Source organism: Schistocerca gregaria, chromosome 2, assembly GCF_023897955.1.
Source record: "Schistocerca gregaria isolate iqSchGreg1 chromosome 2, iqSchGreg1.2, whole genome shotgun sequence".
Classification (NCBI taxonomy): Eukaryota; Metazoa; Arthropoda; class Insecta; order Orthoptera; family Acrididae; genus Schistocerca; species Schistocerca gregaria.
Genome location: NC_064921.1, coordinates 985,374,168 through 985,398,300, shown reverse-complemented (window position 1 = coordinate 985,398,300; position 24,133 = coordinate 985,374,168). Strand labels below are relative to the sequence as shown.

Genomic DNA, 24,133 nt, shown 5'->3' with positions numbered 1-24,133 from the left:
CAAAGTTACTACTAAAACATGTTTTACTTTCCAGAAAAATTCAGAAAAACTGTGCAGATATAAAACAGATAAACTGCAAAAGCAACATTGTAAATTGTCACTCATTAGTAGCGTCGTGATAAAATCGTGTAGCTGTCACATAAACTAACCACTGTGTCATCTGGTATCTCACAGAAAGTACTTTAAATCCAGAATGTATTTTCAAGTAAACCAAAATGTTGCATTAAAATCTCATTAGCAGTACTGGTAACTGTTCTAAATATGTCAGCCTTATAGTCGTTACGTAATCGTGCAACTAAGAAGCAAGAATGTACATCCACAATAACACTGTGACGTCTGTTCAGTACAACAATGCATTCGTAATTTCTGTTTAAATAAGTTCTCTTGGTTCTTGACTGGATATTTAACTTCAAACATGGTTGCATGTTAACAGATTCTAAGTCTGACAAATTGTACTAGTAGCGTGAAGTGAAAAATTTTATGGCAAAGACAAAGTTAAAAAGCAGATTATATTTCAATAAACGGTTTTACATGTGAAATGTGGTGTAAACCTTTACTCTTCCTCAGTATGCAGCAAATCAACTTGAAGTCAATCATCATGTGGTATACGGCAGTAAAGAACACTGGAATTTTGCTCAAGGTTAGCATATGTTATTTTTCTCTGAGCCAGCCGGCGCACGCGGCTGCCTGCGGTGCGAGTCATTGTCTGTTTCTTTGTTGGCGCGCGTCGTTATTGGGATTTGGAGACCTAACGTCTACAAATTCACCTTGCCGAGAGAGCCCTGCTCTGTTTGAATCCCGCCTGTTCTGATGCAATTCAGGTCTGTCGTTACGATCATGTCGTCTGTCGTCATGTCGGTAATTTATGTAATTAATTTCTTGTCGGTCACGTGGTGGAGAATTTCTCTCTGAATCGTAACTGCGCGCTGGACCGTTGCGTCTGAAGTTATTCCGTCTCCCGTGATGATAATAGTTCAGGTTGCCATATTGTCTGTTTCTATTATTGTCTCTGTCATATTCATTACTACGGAAATGCGATCTTTCTCTGTAATTATTACTAACCTGCCAACGGTTGTCATACGGGTGGTGTCTGTTTTGGTCACGATTTGCGTTGTAAGAATAGCCTTGCCGTGTCCAGTTATTATTTCGTTCATCGCGGAATTGCGACGGATGTAACCTGTAGTGATTGTTTCCTGTTTTTGCATCCCGCGACTGTCTGTGTCAATTTCTAATTCTTGTAAGAGTCCCTGAAAAGCTTCAATGTCGTCTTTGCAACGCCCTGCCAAAATAATATTCCTTAAATGTTCAGGCAATTTCATTATGCAAATGCGGATGAGTTCTGAAGGGCTATATGGGTTTGAAAGATATTGGTTCTTATGCAACATGTCTTCAAAATATTTGAAAAGACTGGAAAATTCAGATTGTTCAAAGTGTTTCATCATCATTATGCTATGTTTTACTCTGTGTTGTGTAGCTTGAGACCAATATGCTGAGAGGAAAGCATGATAAAATTCTCCTTCACTGTGACAATCGTGAATGACCGATCGCATTCTTACAGCTGGTTCATTCTCTAAGTAGCCACACATAAATTCTAATCTGTGCTCTAATGACCAGTTGGCGGGGAAACAATGAGAGAATTGATGAAGCCACGCTTGTGGATGAATGTCATTGCCAGAATTCTTAAATGTTTTGAATTTACGTGTAGTAATGAACAGCTTATAGTCAAAATCATCATGTCGGCGGGTCGCATTTCGGTCATTGTTACGTCGTTTCGGCGGTTCCATCTCAAAATTCGGTGTACTTTGCCAATTTCTTTCATAATTTCCGAATTGCCCTGTGTTATTATTTTGTGGTTGTTCCGTATTTCTATGTCCCTCTTCCCGTATTGGAGCGCGAGTGTCCTCTGAAATACGTAATTGTTGTATTACCTGTGTCAGCTGATCTTGTACTTCCCGGATTTCTCTTTGGTGTTGCGTACTAATTTGATTCAGACTTTGTTTGAATTTCCTAATTTGTTCGCACTCTTCTGTGTCATTAAAGACTACCGGTTTTGTGTCATTCAGATTATCATCTACCTTCGTAGATAAATTAGTGAACTGATCCGAAAGTTCGGCTACTTTCTCCGATAGTGAACACATTTCCTCAGTGTGTTTTTCTGAACCAAGTTTCAGTGTGTCTATTTGTGTTGAAATCGAATCTACTGTGTCCTTTAAGTTTTCCTGAGTTCTTGCAAGTTGCGTAACCGAATCGGTGGATGCAACTGAGTCCATTTTAGCTTGCAAGGTGTCGTGATTTTCACGAACAACAGTTTGCAATTCTTTTATGGCTGCTTCGTGATTCTGTAATGCGTTTTCATGCCGCGAAAAAATAGGTTGAAAATGCTCGCAAATTTGTGTTTTTACGTCATTACAGATTTTTTGACATTTCGATTCGATTTTATGTAATTCAGTAGTTAAATCTTCACGTGTTTGTTCAAGCGTATGTTCCACTGAGTCTAACTTTTGAAGCTTTTGCTCCATTGCGTCTAACTTTTGCTGTGTTTATCTCTGATTTTGTTCCATTGTGTCTAACTTTTGAAGATTTTGTTCCATTGTGTCTAAATTTTGAAGCTTTTGCTGTGTTTGTCTCTGATTTTGTTCCATTGTGTCTAACTTTTGAAGCTTTTGTCCCATTTGTTTCTGATTTTGTTCCATTTGTTGCATTAATTTCAATAATAATGTATTAGTGTCTGGAATCTGTTTTTCTATGCTTTTTGGCAGTGTATTTTCACCGGCAACATTTACATTTTGACAGGCAGAAAATGTGTCTTGACTCATTTGAGAAAACGGTGAGGACCCATAACCTAAGTCTACAGTATTTGCAATATCGTGTTCTGTCATTTCGGATACCTGAGGCGAGCTGTTGCCGACTGATCGATCGATAATTGTTCCCTGTTCACTACTTGTTTCATTGTCTACACCATTGTTTGTAGCCCGCTCCATTTCCCTATGTACAATTACCAAATTGCTACTTTGAACATTAGTTAATTCATTACACGGTGGCGCTAACACACTGCTTTCGTCTTCACTGTCATTTCTCAGTTTACTTTGGAGCCTAGTATTACGTTTTTCACACGCCATTATAGTCACAATATTTCACACGACAACACAGAAAAGCACAATTTGAAGAGCAAAATAAGAAAACACATTAACATAGCACTCAAAATAATAACTAGTTAATTGCAAGCGCAGCTGCGAAATACTTCGTGCAAAACTACATGCATGCCACAACTGTTTTACTGTACAACAATGAAAGACTGCAACTACAAAGGAAATTCTCTCTATGATTACGCGCTAGCAATAAACAGAGGCTACACTAACTACACAAACTACAAGAAAAAATCAGAAGATTCCAGTGAGGTATCCTTGGCTAAGGGTCGACATATGAAACGTCCCCTTAGAACAATTGTACCCTACTGTGCTTAAACTGACACACAATATTTATTTGCGCAACGCAATCTGACTTTCAGTAATCCCTACAAGAGAATGGCCGTGACTAACATTAATCTATATGTTTCACAAATCACGTACCTCACAAATATCTTCGTTACTCGAACTACTGCAATACAGCGAGCGCCACTACTGCCAGCTAACTAAAAGATTCAAACTACGGAAGTCACTAACTACTGATAGGCACAGTTAGCAAATGAAAGATTTTAATACAGAACAAACAATGTATTTACCTTAATAGTCGTAATATATATATCAGTTCGTGACACCGATTCTTACAAATTTCAAAACTCCACCATCTCTCTCCCCACGTCCACCACTGCTGGCGGCTCACCTCCAACTGCGCAACGCTACGCGCTGTTAACATCCAGCCGCCGCTGCCCAACACTACAATGGCAGAGAACAATGCAAACCAGCCACTGACTGCACACGGCACAGCCAGTGATTTCTATACAGAGCGCTACGTGGCGGCGGCGTTACCAGTAAAAAAACCTAAACAGCCTACTTACACGACTCCTGTTTCTTCTTTTATCACATCAGACAAACCTTCCCCCTCATAGAGCCTTTCAGTGTATTCTTTCCACCTGTCCGCTCTCTCTTCTGCATTTAGCAGTGGAATACCCGTTGCTCTTTTAATGTTACCACCCTTGCTTTTAATGTCACCGAAGATGACTTCCTAAGTACTTTCCTTTACGCTGAGGTTGTCCTTCCAACAACTATTTCTTCACGTTTTTGTTGTAGCCATTTCGTCTTCCCTGCACTTCCTATTTATTTCGTTAATCAGCGACTTGTATATCTGTATTCCTGAGTTTCCCGGAACATTTTTGTACTTCCTCATTTCATCGATCATCTGTAGTACCTTTCTTCCGTTACCCATGGTTTCTTCGCAGTTACCCTCTTTGTACCAACGCTCTTCTTTCCACCGTCTATGATGGCTCTTTTGAGAGATGTCTAATTTCTCATTGCTGTACCTATAGCCTTCGAAAACTTCGAGCCTATCTCGTCATTCCTTAGTATTTCCGCATCCCTGACTAATGTCCTAAACTTTAGCCCAGTCTTCATCACTCCTATAGTGTGATCTGAGTTTATATCTGCTGCTGGGTACGTCTAACGATCTAGTATCTGATTTCGGAAACTCTGCTTGACCATCTGAAATCTTCACGCATCACCCAGCCTTTTGCAAGTATACGTCCTCTTCCTGTGATTCTTTAGCAGAGAATTCGCTATTACTAGCTGAAATTTATTCATCATCATCATCATTTAAGGCTGATTATGCCTTTTAGCGTCCAGTCTGGAGCATAGCCCCCTTATAAAATTCCTCCATGATCCTCAGTGCTAACATTGGTGCCTCTTCTGATGTTAAACCTATTACTTCAAAATCATTCTTAACCGAATCCAGGTACCTTCTCCTTGGCCTGCCCCGACTCCTCCTACCCTCTACTGCTGAACCCATGAGTCTCTTGGGCAACCTTGCTTCTCCCATGCGTGTAACATGACCCCACCACCTAAGCCTGTTTGCCCTGACTGCTACATCTATAGAGTTCATTCCCAGTTTTTCTTTGATTTCCTCATTGTGGACACCCTCCTGCCATTGTTCCCATCTACTAGTACCTGCAATCATCCTAGCTTCTTTAATATCCGTAACCTCAACTTTATTGATAAGATAACCTGAATCCACCCAGCTTTCACTCCCATACAACAAAGTTGGTCGAAAGATTGAACAGTGCACAGATAACTTAGTCTTGGTACTGACTTCCTTCTTGCAGAAGAGAGTAGATCGTAGCTGAGCGCTCACTGCATTATCTTTGCTACACCTCGCTTCCAGTTCTTTCACTATGTTACAATCCTGTGAGAATATGCATCCTAAGTACTTGAAACCGTCCACCTGTTCTAATTTTGTTCCTCCTATTTGGCACTCAATCCGTTTATATTTCTTTCCCACTGACATTACTTTCGTTTCGGAGATGCTAATCTTCATACCATAGCCCTTACATTACTGATCTAGCTCTGAAATATTACTTTGCAAGCTTTCAATCGAATCTGCCATCACAGCTAAGTCATCCGCATATGCAAGACTGCTTATTTTGTGTTCACATATCTTAATCGCACCCGCCCAGTCTATTGTTTACAACATATGATCCATAAATAATATGAACAACAGTGGAGACAGGTTGCAGCCTTGTCTTACCCCTGAAACTACTCTGAACCATGAACTCAATTTACGGTCAACTCTAGCTGCTGCCTGACTATCAATGTTGTTGTTGTCTTCAGTCCTGAGACTGGTTTGATGCAGCTCTCCATTCCACTCTATCCAGTGCAAGCCTCTTCATCTCCCAGTACCTACTGCAACCTACATCCTTCTGAATCTGCTTAGTGTATTCATCTCTTGGTCTCCCTCTACGATTTTTACCCTCCATGCTGCCCTCCAATGCTAAATTTGTGAACCCTTGATGCCTCAGAACATGTCCTACCAACCGATCCCTTCTTCTAGTCAAGTTGTGCCACAAACGTCTCTTCTCCCCAATCCTATTCAATACCTCCTCGTTAGTTATGTGATCTACCCATCTAATCTTCAGCATTCTTCTGTAGCACCACATTTCGAAAGCTTCTATTCTCTTCTTGTCCAAACTAGTTATCGTCCATGTTTCACTTCTATACATGGCTACACTCCATACAAATACTTTCAGAAACGACTTCCTGATACATAAATCTATATTCAATATTAACAAATTTCTCTTCTTCATAAACGCTTTCCTTGCCATTGCCAGTCTACATTTTATATCCTCTCTACTTCGACCATCATCAGTTATTTTGCTCCCCAAATAGCAAAACTCCTTTACTACTTTAAGTGTCTCATTTCCTAATCTAATTCCCTCAGCATCACCCGATTAATTTGACTACATTCCATTATCCTCGTTTTGCTTTTGTTGATGTTCATCTTATATCCTCCTTTCAAGACACTCTCCATTCCGTTCAACTGCTCTTGCAAGTCCTTTGCCGTCTCTGACAGAATTACAATGTCATCGGCGAACCTCAAAGTTTTTACTTCTTCTCCATGAATTTTAATACCTACTCCAAATTTTTCTTTTGTTTCCTTTACTGCTTGCTCAATATACAGATTGAATAACATCGGGGAGAGGCTACCACCCTGTCTCACTCCTTTCCCAACCACTGCTTCCTTTTCATGCCCCTCGACTCTTATGACTGCCATCTGGTTTCTGTACAAATTGTAAATAGCCTTTCGCTCCCTGTATTTTACCCCTGCCACCTTCAGAATTTGAAAGAGAGTGTTCCAGTCAACATTGTCAAAAGCTTTCTCTAAGTCTACAAATGCTAGAAACGTAGGTTTGCCTTTTCTTAATCTTTCTTCTAAGATAAGTCGTAAGGTCAGTATTGCCTCACGTGTTCCAACATTTCTATGGAATTCAAACTGATCTTCCCCGAGGTGCGCATCTACCAGTTTTTCCATTCGTCTGTAAAGAATTCGCGTTAGTATTTTGCAGCTGTGACTTATTAAACTGATAGTTTGGTAATTTTCACATCTGTCAGCACCTGCTTTCTTTGGGATTGGAATTATTATATTCTTCTTGAAGTCTGAGGGTATTTCGTCTGTCTCATACATCTTGCTCACCAGATGGTAGAGTTTTGTCAGGACTGGCTCTCCCAAGGCCGTCAGTAGCTCTAATGGAATGATGTCTACTCCGGGGGCCTTGTTTCGACTCAGGTCTTTCTGTGCTCTGTCAAACTCTTTCCCATGTAAAGGCCTTTAATTGCTTGCAAAAGTTTGCCTCTTATTCCATAATCTCGCAGAACAAACAATAACTTCCTCCTAGGAACCCGGTCATATGCCTTTTCTAGATCTATAAAGCATAGATACAATTCCCTGTTCCACTCATAACACTTCTCCATTATTTCCTGTAAGCTAAAGATCTGGTCCTGACAACCTCTAAGAGGCCTAGACCCACACTGTTTTTCATCCAATTGGTCCTCAACTAATACTCGCACTTACCTCTCAACAATACCTGAGAAGATTTTACCAACAACGCTGATTAAAGAGATACCTCTGTAGTTGTTACAATCTTTTCTTTTTCCATGTTTAAAGGTTGGTGTGATTAGTTGGTGTGATTACTGCTTTTGTCCAGTCTGATGGAACCTGTCCCGACTCCCAGGCCATTTCAGTTATCCTGTGTAGCCATTTAAGACCTGACATTCCACTGTATTTGATGAGTTCCGACTTAATTTCATCCTCCCCAGCTGCTTTATTGCACTGCAATCTAGTGACCATTTTCTCCACTTCCTCAAATATGATCCTACTTCCATCATCATTCCTGTCCCATTCTACCTCGAAATCTCAAACATTACTGATCGTATTTTCATCTACCTTGAGCAACTCTTCAAAATATTCCCTCCATCTGCCCACGGCATCCACAGGATTCATCAGCAGTTTTCCTGACCTGTCCAAAATACTTGTCATTTCTTCTTACCTCTCTTTCAAAGACATGGTTTTCCAGCAGCCTGACCCATAGTCTCCAACCTGTTTCCAAAGTCTTCCCAAGATTTCTTCTTGGATGCTGCAATTATCTGTTTGGCTTTGTTTCTTTCTTCAACATAACTTTCTCTTTCTAACTGAGTTCTCGTATGTAGCCATTTTTGATACGCCTTCTTTTTTCTTTTACAGGCTGCCTTGACTGTGTCATTCCACCAAGCTGTTTGCTTCATCCTACTTTTACACACTACTGTTCCAAGACATTCTTTAGCCACTTCTAGTACTGTGTCCCTGTACCTTGTCCATTCCTTTTCCAATGACTGTAATTGACTACATTCAACTAACTGGTACCTTTCTGAGATCGCTGTCATGTACTTGTGCCTGATTTCCTTATCCTGAAGTTTCTCCACTCTTATCCTCTTACGTGTGGACCTGACATCCTGCACTTTCGGCCTCACAATCCCAATTTCACTGCAGATTAAGTAATGATCAGTGTCATCAAAGAATCCCCTGAGTACACGTGTGTCCCTCACAACCTTCCTGAACTCCTGATCTGTTGTCATATAGTCAATGACAGATCTGGTTACCCTGCCTTCCCAAGTATACCGGTGAATGTTCTTATGTTTAAAAAAGGAGTTTGTGATTACTAAGTCTATACTGGCACAGAAATCCAAGAGTTGTTTCCCGTTCCTGTTGGCCTCCATATCCTCTCCAAATTTACCCATAACCTTTTCATACCCTTCTGTTCGATTTCCAATCCTGGCATTAAAATCACCCATGAGCAGAAGACTGTCCTTGACCTTTACTCTAACAACTACATCACTGAGTGCCTCATAAAAACTATCCATCTTATCTTGATCTGGCCCTTCACAATGCGAATATACAGACACAATTCTAATTTTCATGCTAGACACTGTCAAATCTATCTGGAATGTATTACAGAACTCAATTAATATTTTTCCTCTCTCGTTCCTTGTCCCAAGACCATATTGTCCTGTAACCTTTTCTTCTATTCCAGCCCCTACAACTGTATTCCAGTCCCCCATGACTATTAGATTTCCATCTCCCTTTACGTACTCTATTACCCTTTCAGTATCCTCACATACTTCCTATTCACACGAATCCTACTCCCTTTCTACCATTTTCTGCTGCTGCTGATATTACCCTATACTCATCTTCTTTTCATTTCACTTCAGTATCCCCGACTATATGTAGACTGAATCTTTACATTTCCTTTCCGATTTTCTAGTTTCTCTACCACGTTCAAGCTTCTGACATTCCACATATCCTGTGGATACACGTTACGTTTGTGCTGTTTGAGGCTCTCCCGGCGCTGCATCTGCTTGATAGGTTCACGGGAATTACGCCGGATAATATTGTATTGTGCGGTTTCCACAATACAATATTACGCCGGATAATATTGTGGAAACCGCACAATACAATATTATCCGGCGTAATTCCCGTGAACCTATCAAGCACAAGTTACGTGTCTTTAATGCAGTGGTTTCCATTGCCTTCTGCATCCTCATGTCGTTCATCATTGCCGATTCAAGTACAAGAGAGTGCCCTGAACCTGTGTTCGCTCCTCCGCCCTCTTTGACAAGACCGTTGGCAGAATGAGGGTGATTTCTCACGCCGAAAATTTCAGCGCTGGTGGGATTCAAACCCGGGACCGAGGACGTTTTGACTGCTAATTAAAGACGCTATCCATAGGCCGTATTACGATTTACAAACATCATGGAGTGAATCTGTTTCAAAATTTCCTTAATATAGCATCCAAGGAAAAGCCCTCTCGATCGATATCTTTAGTGGGTAATGTGAACCTTTCAGATACATTTAATTTTTTTTTAATTGTCCCTCATAAACATATTTTCGGAAAGTCATATTATCAAGCTTTTCATGAGGGAATTACGCTCTACCTCGTCTCGTGAACGTTTTACACTTTACTACTTTCGCTGTTGAACAGTACTTTGAATCCGTTTTACCGATTATGGAAACGAACACAATATTACCTGGAAATAATTTCATCGTTCGTCTAGAATTAGAAACAGTATTGCAACTATTATAACATAAGGCGAGAAGTTACTCACACACTTTTCTAATAATTTTTATTTGAAACTACATCTGTCTAATTCGTAAATGTCACACTTACTGTCGAACATAAGAAAGATATTGAAAGTTGTAATCCACCTATGGCAAATGAAGGCAAAAATTAAAAATAAAATATAATTGAATTTCCTCATGCTGAGTATTTGGCAACGGCGTTGCCGCAGTAGATAAACCGGTTACCGTGATCACCGAAGTTAAGCGCTGTTGGGCGTGGCCGGCACTTGGATGGGTGACCATCCAGCCGCCATGCGCTGTTGCCATTTCTTCGGGGTGCACTCAGCCTCGTAATGCCAATTGAGTAGTTACTCGACCGAATAGTAGCTGCTTCGGTCAAGAATACCATCATAGCAGCCGGGAGAGCGGTGTGCTGAAACCACGCCCCTGCTATCCGCATCCTCCTCTGAGGATGACATGGCGGTCTGATGGTCCCGGTAGGCCACTCGTGGCCTGAAGACGGAGTGCATACTCAGTATTAGGAGCAATCTGTTCTGCTTGGTAAAAACTTTCTAAAGGCAATATCATATAAATATTTCTTTACAGACAGTCAACCAGCTCGAAATAGACACATTTTATAACACAAATTTTTGAAGACCGTAGGATGACAGCAAAGTCTATCGAAATCTGTTGTTCGTAAATAAAGAAATAATTATGCGATCTTTGTTTTATAAAGTTTTTTCACCAAATGAAATACAGCTTTTATCGGAACTATTCTTCCAGTAGTTCCTGACAATTAACCATAAACAGTATTTCACATTACTTGAGTTATGATGTCTGCCTCGGATAACGTTTCTAAATGTGTTGCCCAATAATTTGAAGCGAATTAAACACTGTTCGTCGGTCTGTACGTCTCCTTTAAAGGAGTCACAACCATTCTGCTAAGGGAAGAACCGAGTAGCATTGTGGGTTGAGATAGCCCGAGGGTTTGTTCGACCACCTAAACGGAACCGGTTTTCTTCCTCCGCGTACACTGGCACCTTTTCTCGTGGTGTGTGACTTGCGTCTTACGTGTATGTGTTAAGTTTAAGTTGGTGTAATCGATGTGTGTACAGTGCGGTGCCATGTTTGTGTGGTATAAAGACGAATGGGGAGTGCATCTCGGTGTCCCCGTCCGTCAGTCAGTCAACATCTACAATGTCGTATTCAGTGAGAGACCACGGACAGGTCTGAAATTCGTTCCAGGTCATGATGAAAAAAGAGACAAACGGAGTCCCATCTAAGTAAATAAAAGTGGTACATATGTGTATGATCCAAAGTACTGTTCGTTAGCCGAGCGCGGTGGCCGCACGGTTCTATGCGCTTCAGTTCGGAACCGCACGACTGCTACGGTCGCAGGTTCGAATCGTGACTCGGGCGTGGATGTGTGTCATGTTATTAGGTTAGTTAAGTTTAAGCAGTTCTAAGTTGTAGGGGACTGGTGACCTCAGATGTTAGTGCTCAGAGCCATTCGAACCAACTGTTCGTTAACGAACATTTGTTGGGACCTTGCGCATATGTGCCCACTTTATTTACTGTAATGTTGGACTGACACTTTCTTTGCGAACATTTGTTGGTTTGAGAATGGCCAAAACTAGCTGAGCTTGTTTTTGTCATGGAAGGTACGGAAATACAGCTGAATGTTGCCGTCTGCATGCGATTTTGTTCATTGTATATGAAAACACTTGTGCATGGCAAGCTACGTTCGGGGGCTAAAGATGATACCATGTTGTATGGTAACTGGCAGCATGTGTTTAAAAGAATAAAAAAAAAGTTAGATTCAAACACAGTCGCCTGTTTTTTTATCATATCAAAGACTCAAAGGCTGGTGGTTATAAATTCTACGTCCTCACCTCCCCTTAGTAGCCAACTACTATCGGTGAAAATTTATACCACGAGGTGGATTTGAGCGAGCCACCTCAGTGCACTTGTGTGCGTTAATGACTTCGGCTGCGGCGGCGGGAGCAGGTCTGCAAACACGTAACTCACTTCCTGGCTGGTGTGTTCCTAGCGATCTCTTGGCATTGAAAAGATAGTTTCTCATTCTTCTCATAAGGCGTTTCGAATAGATGGCAGTTCTTGTAATAATCTTTCTGTGTGCAGATAAACGTCAGAATGGTCGATGGAGAAACTAACGTCGCACTGCAGACGATATCTCAAGCAAATTCATTACTTACATTCGACATCTATAAGGTAAGTTTTTGCGACATCAAATGGTGTGTTGTAATATCTACAAAGTAATTTTTGTGTAATTCCGGAGAAAATTCACATAAAGTCTCAATATTTCAGCCCTAACATATTAACAGTCAGTGGACGTCTACTGATGGAAAAAGGCTTTCCTTTGAATTACGGCCTTTAGTTAAACGCATTCACTTTGCTCCAGAGTGTATCTATCGTCATCTCTCCACCTGTCATAACGTTATCCGCTGGTTCTTTTCTTATTTCTTAGAATTCAGCACAGAAATCTCGTGAGGCATATAGTATCCATTAACCAAAATAAAAGTGTCACCTATCATTTCTTTTTAATAAGTCGTAACAACGTCTTGCATTCGCTTCTCTACCCTGACCTGTTTATTTTCTCTGGTAATCCTCAACACATTTGCAGACACATCTGAAACTTCGTTTTAAAAAGTAAATTTAATTCTATTTCTCTTCTATTCTTTTCCACCTAGTTGTCTTTCACTACAACGAAAACAATTCTTAACAACTGTATGTAGAAAATCTTTAATCATTTTCTACTCACTACATAGGTTACAAATGATTATACATGTTTTAGCCTTGATACTGTTGATTTTCAGCGAACTTATCGTTTTAACTTTTCCTCATAGACAAGTAGCGAAATTTCCACAGAAAAACAAAGGTTAGTCTTTCCTTCTTTTTATTCATGTCCAATGATCTGCACACTGCCTTGAGGTGTACTGAGAATAGTTTTGGTGATGCGGACTCTTCTTGTCAGACTCTTCATTCCAGCTTAATGTAATCTGAAAGATGGAAATACGGAAATACAATCTGAAATATGGAAAAGCTTGTAGAACTGTATTTTTTCCTGGCATTCTTACATCATCAAGAAACTATTTCTGAATATTTTAAATGAACTCTATCATGCTGCTACTATAGTTCGCCTGAAGCTCTCGCATTCTCTTTAATAACTGTCTTGCTCCAAAGTATTTTCATTTCATCGCATTCTTCATATTTGCAAGAACCAATTTCCTTCGCGTAGGTACTTATTCTTAAATAATTAATCCTGCGTACATATGACGTACATTTTTCAGGAAACAGCATTCGTTGCTTGATTTAATCTGATAGCCTTCGTTCTTGTTGAATATGTTCTGATTTACATTTCTCGCTTCCTGCCTGGGAATCTTCCACTGTGGTCTTTATTATTATTATTATTATTTATTATTATTCTGCCTCACTAGTCCTTTCGATGTCCGCAGCTCGTGGTCGTGCGGTAGCGTTCTCGCTTCCCACGCCCGGGTTTCCCGGTTCGATTCCCGGCGAGGTCAGGGATTTTCTCTGCCTCGTGATGACTAGGTGTTGTGTGATGTCCTTAGGTTAGTTAGGTTTAAGTATTTCTAAGTTCTAGGAGACTGATGACCATAGATATTAAGTCCAATAGTGCTCAGAGCCATTTGAACCAGTATGTATAAGTATTTAGTCCTTTCGAAATTTTAAAACTTAAAGGGGTCGTGATATCAAGTATAATTTCGTGACTGTTTCATAGAATAAAGTCAACTTAATGTTAGTTTAATTTCTTCCTAATGTCATTTATTACATATTATTTTTTGGAAGCATATACACTCCTGGAAATGGAAAAAAGAACACATTGACACCGGTGTGTCAGACCCACCATACTTGCTCCGGACACTGCGAGAGGGCTGTACAAGCAATGATCACACGCACGGCACAGCGGACACACCAGGAACCGCGGTGTTGGCCGTCGAATGGCGCTAGCTGCGCAGCGTTTGTGCACCGCCGCCGTCAGTGTCAGCCAGTTTGCCGTGACATACGGAGCTCCATCGCAGTCTTTAACACTGGTAGCATGCCGCGACAGCGTGGACGTGAACCGTATGTGCAGTTGACGGACTTTGAGCGAGGGCGTATAGTGGGCATGCGGAAGGCCGGGTGGACGTACCGCCGAATTGCTCAACACGTGGGGCGTGAGGTCTCCACAGTACATCGATGTTGTCGCCAGTGGTCGGCGGAAGGTGCACGTGCCCGTCGACCTGGGACCGGACCGCAGCCACGCACGGATGCACGCCAAGACCGTAGGATCCTACGCAGTGCCGTAGGGGACCGCACCGCCACTTCCCAGCAAATTAGGGACACTGTTGCTCCTGGGGTATCGGCGAGGACCATTCGCAACCGTCTCCATGAAGCTGGGCTACGGTCCCGCACACCGTTAGGCCGTCTTCCGGTCACGCCCCAACATCGTGCAGCCCGCCTCCAGTGGTGTCGCGACAGCCGTGAATGGAGGGACGAAAGGAGACGTGTCGTCTTCAGCGATGAGAGTCGCTTCTGCCTTGGTGCCAATGATGGTCGTATGCGTGTTTGGCGCCGTGCAGGTGAGCGCCACAATCAGGACTGCATACGACCGAGGCACACAGGGCCAACACCCGGCATCATGGTGTGGGGAGCGATCTCCTACACTGGCCGTACACCTCTGGTGATCGTCGAGGGGACACTGAATAGTGCACTGTACATCCAAACCGTCATCGAACCCATCGTTCTACCATTCCTAGACTGGCAAGGGAACTTGCTGTTCCAACAGGACAATGCACGTCCGCATGTATCCCGTGCCACCCAACGTGCTCTAGAAGGTGTAAGTCAACTACCCTGGCCAGCAAGATCTCCGGATCTGACCCCCATTGAGCATGTTTGGGACTGGATGAAGCGTCGTCTCACGCGGTCTGCACGTCCAGCACGAACGCTGGTCCAACTGAGGCGCCAGGTGGAAATGGCATGGCACGCCGTTCCACAGGACTACATCCAGCATCTCTACGATCGTCTCCATGGAAGAATAGCAGCCTGCATTGCTGCGAAAGGTGGATATACACTGTACTAGTGCCGACATTGTGCATGCTCTGTTGCCTGTGTCTATGTGCCTGTGGTTCTGTCAGTGTGATCATGTGATGTATCTGACCCCAGGAATGTGTCAATAAAGTTTCCCCTTCCTGGGACAATGAATTCACGGTGTTCTTATTTCAATTTCCAGGAGTATATATTCATGAAGGACACATGAATATCTTGAGCAAATTCGACGAATGTCGAATCATTCTTTAGTTCTTTGTCGTACTTTTTCATCACAGTCCCCTAGTACGATCATGTGGTGATATTTGCTGTCATGCATGAGGTTCTGTATCTCTTTCTAGAAGTTTTCTGCCTACATTTCAGAATGTGGCCATCGATTCCGATAATTCTATGGAAAACCTTTAATTTTTAAAGTGCTACAGTTTTTCACGAAATTACCTTAACATCATCAGTGTTGCATTTAATTTTTTATTTCAGTGTAACCTTCATATTAATTTCGTCGATATTCTGTTCCTCAGTAGTAAAAAATTTCTCTTACTTTTATTTCAGTTTCCTTACTTTTCCATTTCAGAGTAGTAAAACATATTTCTTGAATATGCTTTGAGATAAAGCTCATGTAACCTATTCGATTTTACGTCATGCTTTTCCTTATATTACTAACCTAGCTTCAGGCCCTACAGTTCATCAGTTCCTCCTTCGCTAGTAAACAGTAATTGGGCTTTAGGACAAAGTTTTTTTTTTCTCCGGACTTTGTGAAGCAAGCTCATTGACTACATGGATGTGTTACATGTTTCTGCAGCTGTGTTTCAGGAATGTCTCACAACGTCTGAAAACCGCTTCAAAAGATTATATAATTTCAGGTTTTGGGAAATGGGGCAGATAATCTATTCTTCTCGCCTCTCAGTATACAGGTGATCCTAGCACTTGTATTTCTGGGTGCTCGTGGAAACACAGCAAAGCAATTGTCAAGGGGCCTGCATCTACCTGAAGACAGAAATGTGACAGAGGACGGAATCAGTACACTAATGATTCAGCTACAGGTAAAAATCATTCTCTGTTTCTCTAAAGTTGTAGTTCTTTGAACTATGTCAATACTCTCTGTCTGTTAATTACTTTCACTACACGACCATTGCTTCTATTTAAAACGTCTCAGAACGCAGGTATTCAACACCTTTGATTCATAAAGGAATGGTTCGAAGAACGCAAGAAAGTATGATTACCTTGAGTGTCACGTAAGATCTTAGATTTTTTGTCACTAGATGCGTAAGTGGCGGCATTTCACTTGAGTTGCTTGGCTGTACAGCAAGATTGCTTAGACGAAAGAGAAGATGTGCTCATAATAGTTCCTGTACACCGTAGCTGAGGACCGACATCAATCCGATCGTCGTGCAAGCTGTGTGACACGCAATCCCGGCTAGAAAAGAGGGCTGTCGAAGCACTATCATAGTGATCCCCATCTAAACATTCATGGTGGTGTCTGTTTGTTGTATATCGTGTCTCTCTACCACTTTCGCGCAACGACGCTCTGAGCGTGTTTTTCAGGGAATTAACTAGTTTGAACCTGGGACCTGTTGCTGGTAAGGAGACGCCAGACCACACATGACATGTAGAATTCAGAAGAGTTCAGTGACACTAGCGATGATATAACCAAACACTAAATGATCTCAGCGTCAGCTCCACTGCACTCCCTGTAAAAGGATCTTAATACTAACTAAATTTAGTGGAAGGGGTTCAAGGCTTTCCTATTCTTAGTTAGCTGGTAAAATAACGTCGAAAAAGCAGTTAAGTTTACCACTGGAAATTTTATTCTACTCACAAAACATTGTTTATAAATTGCACTATTGATAAAAGGAAGTGTTTTAATACAGGATGGTAAAAACCAACTTCGTTCAACAAAAATGTGAACGAATATCCCTGAGTGGGTTTCCAAGTTCTACAATGGATCGAAGGATGACCTATGCCATATCACATCTATAATCTACGTTTAAATTAAGTTTCACAAAAGAGAAAACTATCAAAATGGTCTACAGTGACCCTCAATTATCTTTAATTACTTATCTAACTTGTCGTAAATTGCAGTGGCTGATGTGGGTTCTCAATAACTATATAAAAGAAAAATCATCGCGTTTCAGATTTGTTCTTCAAGTGGCAAATGTGAACACCGTGAGTTTTAATTAACGATCGACACTAGTATTACGCAAAAAAGGGGTTTAACAGATGAGTCTTCTGCAGTTCTGAGTGAAGCCTTATGCGCTCAAAAATGCGGCATCGCGTGCGTTCATTACCTTGTCGGTGTTTAGGCAGCGTCAGGGCGGCAGCGGCCGGCGCAGCAGCCACCCAGCTCGCCGTCTCGGAAGTAACTAACTTCTCCTTACTACAATTTACCGAAGTTGGTTTAAAAAAAACTATCTGGCTGTGTTTTCATCTGACCAATCAGGGTCTCAATGTTAACCTTAAGCTCCGCCTACAAAAATTCTGTCTATCCAATGAGAAACGTTATATTTTTCGTGGTGGGGCAATGTTTTTAAAGTTTGCAACGTAACAGAGACGCGAAAAACTCTCACACTAAAACCTGCAGCTGGTGTGGTCCTTTTAGCGTTATCGTGAGATGTATACTATTTTTCTGAAGTGCTCTAGCTTTTAACATGGGCTGGGGGGTGGTCCTTGACGTAACAGTGACGTGAAAAAGTCTCACTCTAAAACTTGCGGGTGGTGTCGTCCTTATGGTTAGCTGGCGACGTGGGTGTCCAGTCCGTCCCTTATCGTAGGGCCTTCCAGCTTAACACGGTTCTGCTCTCGGCTTCTGTTCTGGTTTCTCCCCTCGGAACTGCGTCGGTCCCACGGTGGGAAGGTACGACATGCATTTAGGCATTCTTGTGTTAGTCTGTAGTATTCCATTTGCTCACTCGTTTCTCGTACTACTTTGGTTAATTTAATGTCACGATTTATTTGGAGCTATGTGACATACTACTGGATTTGCTTATCATGTCAGGGTTTTCACGGAAGGTGTTGGATTTGCCTGACACCGTACACCCATACGAGGTCTTTCGAATCGTTGACTTAAACACAAGATATAAAACGAAATATTACAGCTTTAGAGGTTATAAATTTCCAACGCAGCTGGACAGGAATAGTTGCGTAATCGTTATCGCGTGACTGTGGGGACGATAGTGCTGTGCAGATATTCTGGACTGAATTTCTGTCGATAGATGGATCCAGAGCAATCCTTGTAAGATGACGTAAGGAAAAATTTTATTTCACTGATCCATGCATAACGTTGCATACAGAGGAGGAGGCCAGAATAATCTGAAAGAGGTAACAAATTTTGTTCTCCAGGTATATGTAATTTTAATAACAATAAGTTTTTAATGGCATGGAGAGCTGCAGCAAACCAGCCTTTGGACTGAGGACCACGACAACAGAAACAAGTGTTTTAAATGAATGTTTTGGATATCATTGACACAGATATAGCGATGGTAATATGTAGTGGAGGCTGGTGGTGAGTGATGGTGAATGGGGATGATTGATTATGGTGACTGGCAGAAAATAGTGATTGATGGTGTAAACGATTGGCAAAGATGGTTCTTGATTGGTGATGACTGATGATAGTGGTTTATAAACCAAACAGCGTTTGACAGCTATAGTTCCTATGGTTGCATAGGAGATACTGAAGTGTTCATCTCTGTTAGAAATAACATTTGAAGGTGTTCTTCAAGAAATACAGTATATATGATCTCTCATGGGCGACATTGCCATAGTCTGTATTGCTTCCCTCAAAATTCTGCTTTTGTTTTTCATTTCAAATCAATCATAATAATCCCCGGAATATACGTATCGATGGGTACAAACCGAAACAGGACGAATTAGTTTCTCCTCAAGTAGTTGTGTAACGCCTACACATATGTTGTGCCAAATATGACCTTAACATACAATAAGTGTTACCCTCTGGGAGGAATTCTGAATTGTTTTACCGTGTTTAACCTAATGGACAGAGGGTATCGGACGTAAATTTCGTTACTATGGCAATTAGTAGAAATCAGAAAGACTTTAATTTTGTAAGAAATGAAAGCAATAGAATTCCCTTAAATGAAACAATAAACGGTCGCCAGCCGAATGAGGCATAATAATGTGAAAACTTTATTTTCAGTGGATTTAAATGTACTCTTGGTAAAGGGACTTTCATAAATTCTGTCTTAGTAAAGTGCATTGAATACACACAACTACCAGGCGTAATGCACAGCGGATATCTGTACCTATTAATAGCATAGGTTAGCAATCACAGAAATATAAAAGAGAGTTCACTCCTGTTAACTATAATTACTACCTTATCCATTAATTAATTCAGCACAAAATGTTCTCAAAGATCTCACGAGATTAAGCGCACCGGACAGGAGTTCAAGTTTGACTAACACATACACATCACAAATGCAATAAATTAACACTGTACCAAGACATTTCATGTTCACTCTAATGTGGAAATGGTCCAGATTTCATTAACGAGAACCATATTCTAATTAACTCTCTCCTACTAGCAAAGATTACAAAGGTTAAAGTGGGGACACTTAAACTATCCCTTCCTTTATAAGCAACTATGCACACATTTCAGAAACAATTTGCATCACATAAATGCTGAACTGCAACCCCACTTATTATTTAGCCCACAATGCTTTATAACAATTTACACAAGGAATATTCCTATTTAGCTTCGGAAATAAATTCAAGTTAAGTTTTCAGTAGGTTCAACATTATGTGCGTCTTTTACTACATGTGAAGTAAGTAGTTTTAATTAACAACATTTATGTTCTTTAACACTAAATTTTGGCACAATCGAAGTATTAGCAATCGAAAGCAAAATAAAGCTTTTTACCAAGTTTAAGATAATGTGCCTCTCTCTTTATCTGTGAAATCAATGATTTAACCAGCAACTTCTTTATACTTTAAAACTGAAACTTAGGCACATTTAAATAGAAACAAATTTTCATTTCTTCATAAGCAGGATACTCGGTCTTTAGCACTTTTAGGATAGGAGCCTGCTTGGTAGCATGAAGAGGACAGTTTCAAAGTTCTAACACAAATTTTTGAACACTTGAATTATTATTGCAAAAGCACACACAAGTATACTGGTTCATATGTATACATATGTGACCTATAAAGTTGGTGAAGCAGTGGCGCAATAGTGGTGGCAAGCACGTAACGACTATCTGGTCTCACCTCTGACGGATTTATGCCCTATTTAATTCTTCTTGGGTAAGTATTCATCATCTTTAGAGCCTTTCCAAATGCGAGAGCACCATTTTACAGCCGTAACCGCGTCCGAGGCCATTCCATCACAGACCTGGTTTCAGAACGCCTCACTTGGCACGAGCGGTGTTGACTATGCAACTGCTGGCCACTGACTGCCTAATGTGCTCTCTCTCTCTCTTGCCGCTCAGATTAACCGCCACTTCCTCATTTTCTCGCGCGCCAAGCCCCTTCCGTAATAGAGGGGGCTCTTTACATCTTTTCTATTTCACAATACAAGATCCCTAAGCATGAACCAGTTTTCTACATACAATTTTGCTCTCACAAACAGACATATTTAGTAAAGTTTCATTGTTTTAGCACACTGGTAAGTTAGAACAAAATATGCATCTCAATTTTCCATTTTACTTCAAGAATTCAAAGAACGTAACGCGTAAAGAATAAACACTTCATAGTTATATACAGTTAATTACACTGTACTAACCACTCATAATCGATAATAGTGTTAAAGTTGGACTACTAACTTAACAGAGGAAGTGAAATTCTTTGATACCACAAAATACAATTGTGCACAGAGTATGCGAAAGGACTTGCTCCTCTTCGAGCAGCAGAGTGCCGTATGTCTCTATAGGAATGAAGCGTTCCTAATCATGAACAAAACAGGTCATCCCCGTTTAGCTATAGGCCCTTATCTCTTACATCTGTCTCAACAGAATCGTGGAACATGTTTTATGACTGCTTTGCTATGACATTTCTGGAAACTAAAAGTCTCTTCTGTAGGAAGCAACACCGATTACGAAAACAGAGTCCATGTGAAACTCATCTCGTTCGTTTAGTCAACAAGACCGAGAAAGTAACAGACGCAGGCGCCCCCGTGGATGCTTGTTTCTTGATTTCCTTAAGGCATTCGATATGATTCCGCACTGCCGCCTAACGAACAGTCTGCGAGCGTGTGGAAGACCGTGTGATTCGAGTAAAGAGTCTGTAGCAAAAAGAAAACGGGATGTCATTCTGAACACAGAGGAGTTTTCAGACGTAAAAGTAACTTCGGGCGTGACCCGCGGGAGTGTTACTGGACCATTACTTTCCAAAGTCTTTATGAATGGCCAGGTAGAAAATGTCGAAAGCGTCAAGAGGCGTTTCGCGGATGACGCTATTTACAAAAAAGTAGAAACGCTAGAAGACTGTGGCGACGTGGAGGAAGATCTGCAGAGAATCGATTGTTGCTGTAGCGAGTGGCCATTGGCTCTCAACATAAAGAAATATAACGTTTTGCAAGTACATTGAAGGCCCGTTTGTCCTATGATTATGCAACTACGGAACAATCACTAGAAGCCGTTACTTCCATAAAAAGTAGTACGCGTACGGAGCGATTTGAAGTGGAACAACTACATAAAATTAATCACGAGTAAGGCAGGTGCCAGACTGAGATCATGGAAACAATCCTCAGGAAATGTAGTCTATCCACAGAGAAAGTAGCGAACAAAACAATCCTCCGATCTGTACTTGAGTACAGCTCGTCAGTATGGAAACCGTACCAGGTAGGATACACAGAGGCAAGAAAAGCAGCAAAGTTCCGTTACAGGTTCATTTAGTAAGAGCGAAAGAGTCACAAAGATGCTCAGCCAACTCCATTTGCAGACACAGAGAGAGAAGTTCTGCATCACAGTATGGTCTACTGTTAAAGTTCCGAAAGCGCACATCCTTAGAAGGGTCAACCAATATGTTGCTTCCTCTTACTTACACTATATGATCAAAAGTATGCGGACACCTGACTGAAAATGACTTACAAGTTCGTGGTGCCCTCCATCGGTAATGCTGAAATTCAATATGGTGTTGGCCCCCCATTAGCCCTCTCTCAGGCATACGTTCAATCACATGCTGGAATGTTTCTTGGGAAATGGCAGCCCATCCTTCACGGAGTGCTAACTGGGGAGAGGTATCGATTTCGGTTGGTGAGGCCTGGCACGTAGTCAGCGTTCCGAAACATCGTAAAGGTTAGGATCCTATGCAGGACAGTCCATTACAGGGATGTTATTGTCATGTAACCACTCCACCACAGGCCGTGCATTACGAACAGGTATGCAGTCGCCATCCCCGAATTGGTCTTCAACATTGGGAAGCAAGAAGGTGTTTAAAACATCAATGTAGGCCTGTGTTGTGATAGTGCCACGCAAAACAACAAGGGGTGCAAGCCCCCTCCATGAAAAACACGATCACACCATAACACCAACGCCTCCGAATTTTACTGGTGGCACTACACACGCTGGCAGATGACGTTCACCGGGCATTTGCCATACCCACATCCTTCCATCGGATCGCCACACTGTGCACCGTGATTCGTCACTCCTCCACCCAACGTCTTTCCACTATTCAGACGTCCAATGTTTTCGTTCCATAGACCGTGCGAGACGTCGTCTGGCATTTACCGGCGTGATGTGTGGCTTATGAGCAGCCCCTCGATCATGAAGTCCAAGATTTCTCACCTCCCGCCTGTCCTAGTACTTGCAGAGGATCCTGATGCAGTTTGGAATTCCTGTGTGATGGTCTGGATTGATGTCTGCCTATTACACATTAGCACCCTCTTCACCTATCGGCGGCTCTATTAGCCAACAAACGGACTCGGCCTTTACGGTTTAGTGCAGTACGTGTCCCTTCACGTTTCCACTTCACTACCACATCGGAAACAGTGGACCTAGGGATGCTTAGGAATGTGGAAATCTCGCGTACAGATGTATGATACAAATGATACCCAATCACCTGACCACATTGGAAGTCCGGAGAGCCCCATTCTGCTCTCTCACGATGTCTGATGACTACTGAGGTCTCTGATATGGTGTTCCTGGCACAAGGCACCTAATATGAAAAACGTATGTTTTGGGGGTGTCCGGATACTTTTGATCACATAGTGTATATATCACGAATAGATAAAATTTAGATTCGAGTCCACACGAAGACTTACCAGCAATCGTTCTTCCCAAAGACCATATGCGCCTGGAAGAGGAAGTGAAGCTGGTACACAAAGTACGCACCATAAAGTGGCTTGCGGAGCATAGATGTAGATGTGGAAGAGCACTGTGTTCTGACAAATACAGCAAGGCCACTTAAAATGAGAGTGAAAATGTTTCAAAGGAAAAAATGGTTCATTTTATAACTTCTTCTTTTTCTGTAGCCTTCGTCGCTCCTGGTCGTAGCATTCGCTACCTTTCTACATGTGCATCTTTATGGATTCTCTGCAAATCACATATAAGTGCCTGGCAGAGGGTTCATCGAACCACCTTCACAATTCTCTATTATTCCAATCTCGTATAGCGAGCAGAAAGAACGAACACCTATATCTTTCCGTACGAGCTCTGATTTCCCTTATCTTGGTTATCGTTTCTTCCTATGTAGGTCGGTGCCAACAAAATATTTTCGCATTCGGAGGAGAAAATTGGTGATTGGTATTTCGTGAGAAGATTCCGACGCAACGAGAAACGCCTTTCTTTTAATGATGACCAACCCAAACCCTGTATCATTCTTGTGACACTGTCTCTCATATTTCGCGATAATACAAAACGTGCTGCCCTTCTTTGAACTTTTTCTATGTACTCCGTCAGTCCTATCTGGTAAGGATCCCATAGCGTGCAGCAGTATTGTAAGAGATGACGGACAAACGTAGTGCAGGCAATCTCCTTAGCAGATCTGTTACATTTTCTAACTGTCCTGCCAATAAAACACAGTCTTCGGTTAGCCTACCCCACATAATTTTCTATGTGTTCCTTCCAATTTAAGTTGTTCGTCATTGGAATACCTATTTTGTTTT

General features: G+C 41.6%; 1 protein-coding gene across 3 annotated transcripts in view; it reads left to right on the top strand.

Annotated features, from left to right (window-relative positions):
• Positions 1–24,133, top strand: part of LOC126335468 (serpin B6-like) — a 99,664-nt gene that overhangs the window by 39,633 nt on the left and 35,898 nt on the right. For all 3 annotated transcript variants that reach the window (XM_049998781.1, XM_049998780.1, XM_049998782.1), the window contains exons 2-3: positions 12,160–12,249; positions 15,948–16,127. In XM_049998781.1, coding sequence (XP_049854738.1) covers positions 12,172–12,249; positions 15,948–16,127 — 258 coding nt within the window. In that variant the 5' untranslated portion in view covers positions 12,160–12,171. The remainder of the gene's footprint in view (positions 1–12,159; positions 12,250–15,947; positions 16,128–24,133) is intronic.